Below are 13,557 nucleotides of genomic sequence, written 5' to 3'. Positions count from 1 at the left end.
GAGACGTGAATATCGCTTAAGTAAAATATTGGCTTCTTTAAAATATTTCACTGCCATTACAACAATTCGTGAATTATTTTACTCTTCGTGCATGTTCATACAAACAACATCTGTGTGAAGCTGTACAAAGCAGTGCTGGCATCATGAACCGCTTGCAGACCGCACGAGGTATTAGGACAGAAAACAATTAAAAACCCACCCGTTTTACACAACCTCCGTGACTCCCCCTCATTTCTCATTCACTCCGCGCTATTTGCCCCCCCCCCCCCCCCTTTTCTCTCCAATATTCTTCTCTTTTTTCACAGAAAACATGCAGGGAGGAGAGGAGGAGGAGAGAAGAAGAAACGCGTCGGCGGCGACAAGACAGTCAGGAGGAAGCAGGGAAAGTTGGTAGGGGAGCGTAGAGTCTATAGAAGTAAGGGGGGAGAGCAGATGAGCAGAAAGAAGAAGAGGATCTCTCTGCGGGCTCAAGGGTGCGAGTAAAGGATACAGCATAAATTAAAAAAAACATCGGAATCAAGGGCCAGAATAAAAAGAGGAATTATAGGTGCGCCACCGCCGCGTTGCATTGACGAGGAGCAGACAGCGGCGGTGCGCGCTGAACCGTTTCTCTCCAGATTTCGCTACTCATGTTATTTCTTCAAACTCACGGGAAGCGTCACCAACTCGTGTAGGACGCGCTGGAAAGGTTTCTTCTCCCCCTTCAAACTGAGTTCACTTTCTCCCCGGAAGAGAGAAGACGCCGCTGGTTGGAGGTAGAGCACCGAGGAGCGTTCGCTGCTTCCGAGGAGTGCAGCTCGCTGTAGCCGGAGTTTAGGCGTTGGCAGCCGGGCAGGGAGTCCCTCGCCATGGCCGGGGCCAAGCCGGGAGTCCACGCGCTGCAGCTCAAACCCGTGTCCGTCCACGAGGCGCTGAAGAAAGGGGGCAAGTTCATCAAATGGGACGAGGTGAGAAAGTTCCACACAAGTGAACTCGCTCAGTTCAGATAGTTCGTATGTGCTCACCCACGAACACAACATGAGACATGACGTGTAGACAGATCATGTGTGCAGGTGTGAATAGAATCTCTCAACTCCGCGCATAACACGAAGATTACCATTCTGCATGCTTGGGTGAGTCTATCAGATACTACAGGGGAAAACAAAACAAAACCAAAACAAAACCAAAAAAAAAAAACAACCAAACTTGTAGGTGCCAGCAGGGCTTGACTGTTGTGTAGAAATCTGGTCGAGCCGGTTTCCTCAGGCTCAGGTTGAACTCAGACGCCTTCGTACGCCCCCCTTTCTTCCTCTCCTTTATAAAGGAGAAAGCACCTGTCTGAAACATGTCGGTGCAGATCAAACTTCCACACGTTACTTGATCATTTTTTTTTTCTAATTCTCTTAATGTGTGTCAGTAAATGAATTAGGCATCGCACAGGTTTTGGTCAATTTTCTTGCAGTTGGAGCCCTTGATGGCCTACCTGGTGCCACTGGCCATAATAATTTAGTACCCGCGCATGTGTGTTGAGGACATTTACAGTCCTCATCAATAAAGTAGGTATGCGTGTGTCCGTGTGTCTGAGTCAATGATTAACCAAGCTGCTGACTGAGGCTCCAACTGCAGGCCTCTGTCTTCGATTTGGTGACCTCTTGTCTGGGGTTTGAAGCAGAAATTCAGGTGTGTGTCTGACATAGAGAGGGAGAGAGAGAACGAACATCATCCCAATCCTCAAATTGTAGAAAGGAACTTTGTACTTTGAAAAAAAATATGATCTCAAGTGTAGGTAATAGATCTGAAGTCCTTGTTGTGTGCTTGCGCGTGCACTGCTTTGAAAGGTTGGGTTGCGCAATTTGGCTGGGAAATGTGTCCCCTTCCAGTTTCAGTCTCTCATTCATTATACGTTTTTCAGTAAAGACCAAATCAGATTGGAATCACTGTGAATTTGAACTACTTCAGTGGCGCAGTGGTGCGCCGCTGAGGGTTGTTGGCGCAGGCTGTGCGCGTTCTCCCCTGTCTGTGTAAGGTTCTCTCTGGGTCCTCCGGCTTCCTCCCAAATGCCAAACACATGCTCGTTAGGTTAATAGGAGTCTCCAAAAAGAAGCCGGCATGTGAGTCTTGAGTGGTGGTGTGTGTCTTTATGTGTGGCCTTGCGATGGACTGGCAACCTTTCCTGGGTGCACCTGGGTGCAGCTGAGCTAGGTTTCAATGCCCCCATCCCACACACACACACACACACACACACACACACACAACACTGAAACAGGATAAGCAGTTGTTGGATGGATGGATGGACTTGAGAAAGAATGTTAACGATAACGCCACGATCTAGTGATGGTACACTCCATGTTTGCATGTGTTATATCTCCCTTCTTCAATGCGTATTGCAGGTTGTTTCTTGGGATGCGTGTGATGTCAACTGTAGCTGTGTTTCAAACGTTGATGGTTGCTACACATTTGTTTTAATCCACCTTTTTGTTTTGATTTTTTTTCCCTACTCCTTATAGTTTTCATCGACACTTTCCTCACATTATGCACCCGTTTTCTGAAATCTATGTTCTGTGGAGTTATTTATTCTTTTTTTGTGTGTGTGTAAGCAGACAAAACAAGTTCGCAGTAGGAAAAATAAAAATACTTGAAAGCAAAACAGTCCGATCAAAAATCTGTTTTATTGCAAAGTAAAATAGAATTTTGATTGAAAAGGTGTCAGCTTTTGTTTGTGAGTCCCCAAAAAATGTCATGACAAATAAAACGTTAACGCTTGCAAATCTGAAATTTAAAAATTTTTTTTTTTTTTTTTTTGGCACGCAAACTTGCTTTGATTGCTCAAGAGCGAGTAAAACTTGTTGATTTGTACACGGACTTGATTGAATGTGCAAACAAGACCTTTGATTAGCAAACGAACGTCGCAAAACGTTTGGATTTGTAAACAAGACTTCGGGGGAAAAAAAGGAGTTTTGCCTTCCGTAATGAGATCTTGATAAAGCATTCAGTCGTGCATTTTTTGTAATATTTACAAAGAATTGCAACATAATATCTTTTTCTTTTTTTTTTAATGAATTTTATTCCAGAATCATGTGCTTGCACAACAAAGGTACAAAAGTCCGCGTGTCTATTTTATTCACATGTTGATGTTTCAATTGAACAAAAAAAAAACCAAAAACACGCTTTCGTGGCAAATTCCGCTGGAATGAATTGACTGCGAAGCTTTTGAATTGCGAATGATGGCGTGCCCATCACCGGTACGAAACCCATTTTACCAGTCTGTGCTGGGACAAAGTGCTGTGCGCACACAAATCCCTTCCATGAACTTTGGTGTCGAGCACACGCGACCAAATACCACATTTCACACGAACAAAAACAAAAACATTTACATCGATGACGAACCCTTGCGTGATGTTCAAACCATCGGGAAAATCCTGATGCGTCGGCGCTAAGCCGAAGGTCTGGTTGGGCTCAGGCGCCAAAAAAAAAACAAAAAAAAAACCCACTCACGTCAGGAAAACCATTGCGGCTTTGATTCAGAGGTATTGCTTTCCTAAGTCACTTTTGCTGCGACATGTGAAACTTGCGACTGTGAAAATAGCAGGCGTTGATTTAGACTCACTTCTGCAAATGCGACGTTGCATTGCAGATCAACTCCAGACGGAACAGCCGTGCTCTGATCATTGGTTTTCCACCTGCGCATCGCATTTGACATCCCTGAATGCCCTGTACACCTCCTCAAAGTGTGAGGTTATGCATCCAGATCGAGGAGCTGCTTTATTGTTGAAAGTAAAGCGACTTGTCAGCAACAGAGCCCAACACACATTGTAACAATGTCATGGTGTGTGTGTGTGTGTGTCTGGCCTGAGAAGAAGGGTCTTGTCACGCAAACAGCGAATGCCATGTCCTTTTGATTTCCTTTCTCTCTCTCTCTCCCTCTCTCTCTCTCTCCCTCTTTCTCTCTCTGCTTCTCACCCACACACTCCCTCTCTGTCTCTCATCACAAAGGGAATTCCCAGGAAGTTGTTCATGCTGGCGATTTAAGTGTGTGAACACTCCGAAACATCTGCATGTGCTCTCCTCATCTGTCTTTCACCCCCCCCCCCTCTCCCCCTGCAAAAAATTAAATTGGGAATTATGGAGAAGAGATGGAGGGGAAACTAACAGAAATCGAATTTCCTGCTATGAAGAATTCACAAATTAATCAGTGGAGCGCTTCCCCAGCAACAACTGACGAATTTGAGGACTTTCTCTCTTGTACGTTAAATCTCTAGGTACTGGATAATTGAAGAAGTGAATTGTGGATGTAATCGCGGCTGAAGGAAGATGATTTGGGTTTTTCTAGAAATAAACTTGATTGTATTCTGGATCTACTACCTATTGCAATGTTTTTTGGAGTATTTATGTAGCTGGCTATCTAGTTTGTCAATGCGTGATCATGTCTGCGCATTGCGGTATGAGATCTTTGAACGCTAACTAATTTCTATGTACATTTTAAAGTAACCGAAACTGAATTTTGGGGGAAAGAAAAGTCTCAACACAAACTTGAGTGCTATAATTTGTGTGCTTCATTGGAAACAAAAACGCCTTGACAGAGAGAGAGGCTCAGTGATTGTCCCAATGAAGCGATGAGCTAATGTTCAACTACCAGTAATGGAAATGGCCATCAGTTTGCATTGTCCTCTACGAATTTTCAGAAAATTTGTGACACTGGAATGGAAATCTGACTACAGGCGCGTTTCCACTGCCTCACTTCGGCTCGGTACGGGTGCGTTTCCACCAGCACTGGGTACCGCGTCAGCATTTGTGGACTCATCGGCCGAGAGTTCCCCGGCGTAATTTGTGTGTGACACAACAACAACAATGGAGGACACGGAGGCAGCGTTCTGCCTGTTGCTCGGTCTGTGGTTTTTGCTTCAACTAAAAGTGAGGGACGACAGACGGGCAAGGCTTCAAGCGGTGAAACAGAACAGCCGAGAAAAGAATAAAAGACTCCACCAAGCGAGCGACCAGTATTCCGCCGAGGCCAAGATGATACCAAGTAGACGACGGAAGCAGGCGAGTTACCCAATCAGAGCCCCGCTACGTGTTTACGTCACATTTTAGTCCCCGCTTGGAACCCCAGCGGAGCAGGGACCAAAATGGTAACGGTTCGTTGGGGCCGGTGGAAACGGGGCCAAACCAACCTGACCGGTGGAAACGGGGCCAAACCAACCTGACCGGTGGAAAGGCGCCCTGACTGAGGAGAAACGAGGCTTGCAGAATCTTAGTGAAGAATCAGACTATTTTGTCCTGTCAGGTGTTCCTTGTTAAGCTCATACTGTTCGCTATCACACGACAGTAAAGACTATCTTCTCAATGATCCCCCTCTTTTACTTTAAATTTGGCATAAACTCCTAAGTGCACTTAAGTACACTTACAATATCCCCTTTTCGAGGCTTAAATTCTGTACAGTCATATATAAGTGGTTATTTTAGCAATTTCCAAGACCTGGATTAATTTTAACTATGAAAAGAGCAGCAACATTCTCAGAAGGAGCTCAGATATGAATTGGGTATCAAAAATGTTGTGTATTCCTTTTAAGGCCTTGGCAAAGTGAGAAAAGATTGGAGACACAACTCACAATGAAGGTGCCGGAGGGCAGTGAGGTTTGTGGACATGAAAATCCCACTTTTGACCTCATCTCTCTTTACCGTCATGCCTATCTGTGCATTCCTCATCCCTTAATCTTCTCCTTCTCTTCTCTTGCCATCCCTTCACTCCTCATCCTCTGTTTTCCTTCACCCCTTAGAGCTCTGTAGTAGTCACTTCCTGCTTTTATTGCTTTGGAGGATCTTTGGCTCTTACAAGAAGATCTCTGTTTCACAATGGCCTTTGGGAATTCTACTGTAGGCTCATCAAATGACACAGTTACACACACACACACACACACACACGTTTATGTGTTTGTGAGGACCTTCATTCACATAACCCTGACCCTAATCCTGACTACAGACTTTTTTTCGAACCCTGACCCTAAAAACAAATCTTGACCTTCAAACAGCCCTTTGAAGATGTGAGGACTGGCTAAAATGCCCTCTCTTTCCAAAAATGTCCTCACTTTGTTGGTTAGATATGAATTCTGTTCCTCAAGTACAGGATACACACACCACACACGCACACACACACACACACACACACACACACACACACACACACACACACACTGACTCATGCAGGGGGGAGGAGGAAGAATGCATTCTAAATTGACCTTCTCTCCACTGTGTTTCAGTATTTGTGTGTGTGTGTGTGTGTGTGTTCTCTTGTTTTGTCTTGGGTGTGTGTTTCATACTGAATGACTTCCTGTTTGAGTTTATTGTAAGGCTCTCTCTCTCTCTCTCTCTCTCTCTCTCTCTCTCTCTCTCTCTCTCTGCCGCTTCACCCTCTGTGGCTTGCCTACAATTCAATTTAACCAAATTCCAACTGGAACTCAGTTAAAATTCCTCTCAAGCATCCCATTAAACAGACAGTTTAGTTTGTCAGAAGGGGAGCTTGGCTTCAACATATTGTGGAGTGCCTTCATATATTTCCTTACCAAAAGATGAATAATCATCTTTTCCCCTAGCAGGAACACTTGTTACCTCTTCTCTCGAATTCATTCAGCTGAATTTCATTCGCACCAACTATTCAAAGCAACTCCTGCTGTGCCACTTCTCCGTAGCCTCTTTGTAGTCCATACGCTTTCAAAACCCACCCTGTAAGCGTTAATTCAAGTTAAAATTTAACATATTTTTTTACTTGGTTGGAGCTGCGTAGCAAAAGTCAGATTTTTTTGTCCCACATATTTGGATTTGACTCATTTCCATTCCCATTGCTCCATTACATGCAAACCAGTCCTCATAAATAAAGTCACATGGACTCTCCAAGTTGTTTATAATTGAACAGAATTTCGAGATTCTCTTTTGAGTTTTTTGCTCCTCTTTAGACGCCAAGGATGCCTGACCTTGAAAGACCCAGAAGACCCTGCTAAACACAAAAATGACACTGGTGCGTGCAGTATCAGTCCAAACGATTCCTCCCCATTTATCAATACGCTTAAAGTGGATCAGCGTTTTTGTTTGTTTGTTTGTTTGTTTTTAGACCCTCATCAATTTAGGAGATACTTTGTGTTTTTGACTTTGATTCCTTTCTGTCTGGATCCACGTCTGAAAATTTACATCGCGCCGGTCGTCCATTGAAACCAAGTTCTCTACAGCTATATTACAGATGCTAATACCGGTTGTTAAAAGACGGGTTCAGCATCTGGGAGTTGTCGTCAGGAAACCAGAACAATCACTGTTTCTGCCCAGAAAAAGGTCAGGCACATAAACCCTGAAACTTTGTCCTTGACAAATTAAACAAACAAGATATAATATCCAATTAGTTTTAGTGGTGCTGGAACGTAGACACCCCCGTCAAGGTGGGGATTTTATGCCATGGTTAAAGCTGTCACCGTCTGTATTGAGGTGCACTCTACGGAATGGGGAGAACGGAGAGTTCTTCTTGAGCAAGCAGCAGAGGAGTAGACGCCTGTGGAAAAGGGACAGCGAAAAACGCTCGCACAAAACACATATGTTGGAACTTACAGGTCTCATCTTTGCCACAAAACTCGGAATGTAAAATATTGAATATATATATATATATATATATATACACATATACATAAAATCCTCCTGCAACCCTGGAACGATGCCCTTGAGGGGCCCTGGCTTCTATCTTGATGGGTCTATGAAGGGTCATCTTCCTCCTCTGCGTTGTTGGGTTTCTGCTGCCTTGGGTATTCACTTCCTAGTACAGCTCTGGGTCTATCTTCCTCATACATTTCTGGATCTCGGTTGTTCAGCCCTGGACGTGGACGCTCGCCAGTCCTTAAGCCTGGTTTGTGCTTCTGCGTCGCGGTGATGACGCACCTACGCCGTCTACGCGGACCCTACGGAGTCGCGTTGAAGCGTTGTGATGCGAACGTCAAGGACTGTGATTGGTCCAATCAGAGGAGGTCGCCAAATGCATGAGGAGGTGGAAGAACCTCCGCGACAAATACGTGCGTCTCCGGAAGAAAATGTTCATGTTCAAAGTTTACAGTTTGTTTCATGAAAGCAAACAGTCGTTCAAAGAAAAGCACTGGACATCCTGTTGTAAATAGTTTTGTTTTGGAATCCGACAAGAGCCCCCAAACCATACAAAGACACAGCCACACCCCCCTAGCGGCTTGGCGGTGAATTGCAGAGCAACGCGTTCCCTCGACGCAGAACTTCGAATGCTCAATGACGGCGTAGGGTCTACGCAGAAGCATAAACCAAGCTTTAGCCTTCCTCGCTCTGCTCAGTGTACAAATTCAGGGTGCTGGGCTTGGGGTGAAACCCTCCATGCGTTATTAAGACCACGAGCGTGAAGAGATTGATTGATATGAAATTCCAACCCTGGGCAGCGTTGCAGCTGGGCGTGGGGAACGTTAAATTTTACTGATACATTTTCAAAACTTTCTCTTGTAGAAAGATGACAAGACGAGACTGACTTAACTATCACTAATGAACCACTTATGTCACAACATGTAATAGGGTTAATTAATATAGTCGGCAGCAATAAATGTCCAAAAATTACACAGTAGTCGCACACAAAATTATTCCCCAAATTATTTCAAATAAGAAAGAAAATTGTAATCGCATAATAATTACATGTTCTGATCATAACTGAACAGCTCTGCTGAGTGTATTCAAGTGTGTTTCCTGCGATTGAATCTTACCTCCTTGCTCTGTTTGCAAATAAACACCGACATTACTTCCATGTGCAACGTTTTTAATCGGCATATTTACCCGCCACAGTTCGCGTTTCATACAAACGGCACACGTGAGTACGTCGCTCAGAACATGACATGATTTGCGAATATATATGTTGCTGTGGATTGTGTAGATCAACAGACTATCCACTCAGTCTGTGATAAGTAATATATATAATTTGTGTGTGAATAATATATCAAATTTGTGTGTGTGTGTATACTTTTACACACACACACACACACACACACACAGTGGCCAAATTATTCAGACACCTGGCAGCTCTGAAAAGACTGGCCTCTTTTGCCTCCAAAATAAGATTACATTTCATAATGTTCATGAAACATGTAGACGGTTACTCTGAGGACAACAAATCCTCTGATGGCGTCCTACTGTTTATATACACTTTTGACATGAATGTTTGTTATGTCCACCTTCTCCAGCAATCACAGCAGCACATCGCTCGGCAACGTGTCACTGTATGTCCCGAGAACCTAAACACTGATATTATCCCACGCCTTCCACAACTCAAGCCAAAGGCTTTCCTTTGAACGTACCATAGATCTGTCCAGTTTATTTCCCAACTCGCCCGAAATTTGCTCGACGGGGTTGTGGTCCGGACTTTGAGGGGGCCAGTCCATCATTTTTAATGTTCCAGCAGAATCCTTATGTCACAGGTAGTTCTGGCTTTAATTAGATGAATGTTTAGGGTCATTGTCCTCTTGGAAAATAAATCCAGGCCAAATAAGAGGACTCCCTGCTGGTACTCCATGACTCACCCAAAACCTTCTTATCCATGATGCCATCAATTTTCATTAAGTCACCTGTTCCTGAGGTGGAAATGGTAACCCACACTATAATTCTACCCCCTCCGTGTTTAAATGTTAGCAAGAGACAATCATTTTTATATCGCTCCCCCTCCCTCAGTCTAATTTGCACTCTTTGCTTGTTGCAAAACTGTTCAATCTCAGACTCATCAGTCCACAACACTTTATACCAGCCTTCCTCGGTCCATTTCTTGTGCTCTTTTGCAAATTTCAGGTGTTTCACTCTATTTTTCTCTCTCAGTCATGGTTTCTTTGCTGCTACACTGCCAATAAGTCCTTCTTCTCCCAAGAGTCTCCTCTGCTGCTGAGGATGAGTTCATCCGAGTCGCCAGCCTCAGAAATCACAAGTTAACAGCACCTCAGATTAGAGCTCAGATTAATGCCACACAGAGTTCTAGTAGCAGACACGTCTCTACGTCAACTGTTCAGAGGAGACTGCGTGAAAAACTACAGGAATCAGGCCTTTAATTTTGGATTGCTCTCCTAGGAAAGAGTCCAATTGTTCCAGAACACTTCAGAAAGGCATCATGACCTTCCAAGAAAGAGTGGGGGCTCTACTTGTGGATGTCATGTTTAGCGGTAAATGGGTGCATGGAAGCAACACTCCGTAAATTGAGTGTGGAGAAAGAAAGAGAAGGAGAAGATGTAGGGAGGAAAACATGTTTGCGCAAAGGCCTGACGCCACGCTGAGAAACACCACTGACATCCTGACAGAGTGGTGAGAAACAAAGGATCGATGGAGGGAGGCACAGAGAAGGAGGTGGAAGGTCAGCGGCAGCCACATGCGAAGTGCAATACCAACATCTAGACTGGTGCTTACCATCCCAATTTGTCCTCTCTTAGTCAAATTTCCACCACATGCGCCTCCTCCCTATTGCTCCTGTCTTTTTTGTCGTTTCCTCTCTGGCTATTGCTTGCCCTCTATTGATCCTACTCTCCTTCCTCTAGGGATGTGGCCATTTGTTACTCTGGGCCCATACAATTGAAATTCCATGAATGTCAATGTCAAGTTCAAAATAAATAAATTGAACGCATTTTAACATTGACTCCCTTTTCAGTCAGCACTTCCGCATGCGCCGTCTGTCCCAAGAATCCCGATCCATCTTATTTCAGCCTTGGCCAAAGATGTTGCGCACATCAGGGCTCATCCCCTTCAGTCTAAAGCAGCATGGCTTTATGCAGTTCTGCTGATCAGCAGCAGTAACGTGAAAGTGAAACAGTGGATTTAGAAGACTGGGATACAAAAGAACGGGTCAAACTTATGTTGCAACATGAGGCCAAAAGAGCTTTTGGTTCTACTGTGGCATCCAACAGCATTTGACTGTGGGCTTGAATGCATTTGCAAGAGTTGGACGTGAACTGCACATGAGGTTCACGTTTGCTGGGTAGTATTTTCATTCATTCTGCGCACTTATGAATATGTGTTTAACTTATGAAATAATGAGCTCCCCCCCCCCCCCCCCCCCAAGGAGTAAACTCAGTGATTTTTTTAGAAATATTTTTACAACCATCTCTCTGATGACAGAACCAGGTGTTTAAAGTGTAGGAGTTGGGAGGTTCATTACTGTTTTTCTCACAACAAAAGTGAGAGTATCTGGAGATTTGCAGTTCGGAAACACAAACCCATTCCTTACCCAAATAAATCATAAACAGGGTGATGTCTGAACTATCTTAAAATATTATTTTTTTTTCCATTAAGAATGAAAGGAATGTCCAGTATTTAGCTTGAGGTTCTCACTGTAGGGGTGAGTACAGGTGCGCTGATCCGTTCATCAATTATTCACAACAAATGTGCATAACCTTTCATAAGACACCAAATCAATGCTTCATGAGAATACGTTGCAGAGTGAATAGAAGCGGATACGGGTATAGTTTTTCTTGTTCTCCTCTTAGCTTCTCCCAAACTCGTCCCAGATTGAGGTTGGTACTGGCAATGCCGGGCTAACCTCCAACACCTGGCAGCTGTGCTACAAACTGCGTTGAGTTTCCTACTCAGTCAGGTGTTGATCTTGGAGGAGCAAAATCTTTGGCACTTTGTTCAAGCCTGGCATTTGCTCTAGCTATTTATCTATCTGTGTTCAACACAGTGGGACGGCACATGTTTGTTTTAAGCATATCCTGGCCTTCTTAGTAGGGGACATCCAATACTTGGAGTTAACATTTACTGTTGCACAAGAACATGAAGACAAGAAAAAACAAAACGAAACGATGTTGCAGAAAAATAGGGTAATAGCCCCAAAATAGAATATTGCCTTGTCTTACACAGAAAACACAATCTGAACGTGTCAGTGGCGAAAACAAAAAATGCTAAACGACAGGACTTGGATGCAGACAATTGCCGATACTGTTACCAACTGTGTGTAACAACTGTTTCACAGTTACCAGTCACAGTGCTCTCATCCAGTACTGGAACCAGTTACGTACGTAATGTACGTATCAACCATTTTAAACCCAAAACTTGGGAAAATAGGACCCAGGTCAAGAATCGGCTGACGTGTCCTTGAATGAAAGTTTGTGTATACGGTATACTTTAGTATTGCTCATTAGTGTTAGCCTACACGACCACTGGCTGGTTAGGACTCCCAGTTCCTGAGTCGACAGTTACACAGTATAACACAGCGAGCACCGAGAGTTTACAATCGCAATCCTAGAATGGCGTTAGGTAGGGTTAGGTGTAGGTGAATAGAATAAACGAGTCGTCAACAAGTACTATCCTACTATCCTAAATGACCTGCTTGTGTCGTTGTCCCTGTATTGATTAATTTTCCTCTCTGGGCGCTGTCCTCTGTTCATCTTGCCTTGTCTTTGGAGTCCAAAGGTTACCAATTCTCATCAACTTTTACCTCCTTGCCAAAGAGGCAGTTCAAACACACTTAGGTGCACACTGGACCTTTTTTTTTTTTTTTTTTTTTCCCCTCACTGTATGACAGACCAAAGGTACACTAAGATCAACCACCTTTATCAGTGTCAGGCTAATTGCTTTCTCCTGACTGCCTGTCTAAAACACACATTCATTTGTGGTGAGGCTAGTGGCAGAATAGCAGGGTTGGTCACTAGTTGCCGTCTCTCCCAATAAGTCCCAAGTTTCAGAAGGAGGTCCCGCCTCTGTCTGGATATGTGTGTATGTGAGTCATTAAGATCAGATAATGAGTGTGTTTGTCAGGCATCTGGTGGGGGTTTGCAGACAGAAGTGGCCCTCGAGCAATTACGGAGCAAAAGAAGGAAAGTACTGAAGCGATTGGTGGAATGATTGGCATGAAAAAGAAAAAAAAACAAGACACGAAGGAAGAAAGTGTGGCAACAATGTTATTTTTTACTATGGTGGTTAATTAAGGAGTGGGGTAAAGTCCAGTTACAAAGATACCACCCACTCTCACACACAGAAAATGCAACCGGGTGCGAGTGTGCGTGGAAAGGATATGCTAAAAAATATCCGAATTCATCTATCAAGTGGAGAGGAAAAAAGGCAGATGAGAGCCCAGGATGACAAACCAAACATTTGAGACCACAGGGGAGTGTATTTTAGAGGTGTGAGAGAGATGTTGAAAAGTCCCATCAGGAAAGTAACTGGTAACTGCCAGGTATGTAAAACATGCAAATGTGTGTGTGGGCGCACATCATCCTTCCTGTATTTGCTAGAAAGGCAATTGTGATCAGTACCAACATTCTGGTACTGATCACATGAGTCTATAGATCACAACCCTCTGGGTAAATGTATGTTGGCTGATTTGTCTTGTCCCACTGGAATTCCCCATCCACAAACCACCCTGTTGATGTTTATTGAAGAGAAACAAAGTCTGCCAGAGGAAGACCTAGTGACAGAAATAATTGTCTTCCAAATAAATCAAACGAGGGGAACGAAAATCAGAGGAAAGACATGGTTTATTGTCCTCTTTCTCCCACAGTGGCGGACTTGAAACGGATAGGCATTAACTGGAGTTGAGTCCCAGTCCAAATTGGATCAGGTTCGCGCA

At 44.0% G+C, this 13,557-nt stretch overlaps 1 protein-coding gene across 1 annotated transcript in view; it reads left to right on the top strand.

The window, feature by feature from the left end:
• Positions 1-341: 341 nt before the first annotated feature.
• The window catches only part of plcb3 (phospholipase C, beta 3 (phosphatidylinositol-specific)), a 57,377-nt gene continuing 44,161 nt past the window's right edge, over positions 342-13,557 (top strand). Inside the window, exon 1 of the mRNA XM_086196712.1 lies at positions 342-947. Within this exon, the coding sequence (XP_086052838.1) occupies positions 849-947 (99 nt within the window). The 5' untranslated portion in view covers positions 342-848. The remainder of the gene's footprint in view (positions 948-13,557) is intronic.

Source organism: Aulostomus chinensis, chromosome 24, assembly GCF_037954235.1.
Source record: "Aulostomus chinensis isolate RoL2024-O1b breed Wild chromosome 24, RoL_Achi_v1.0, whole genome shotgun sequence".
In the NCBI taxonomy this organism is placed as follows: Eukaryota; Metazoa; Chordata; class Actinopteri; order Syngnathiformes; family Aulostomidae; genus Aulostomus; species Aulostomus chinensis.
This window is presented reverse-complemented; position numbering and strand designations above follow the sequence as displayed.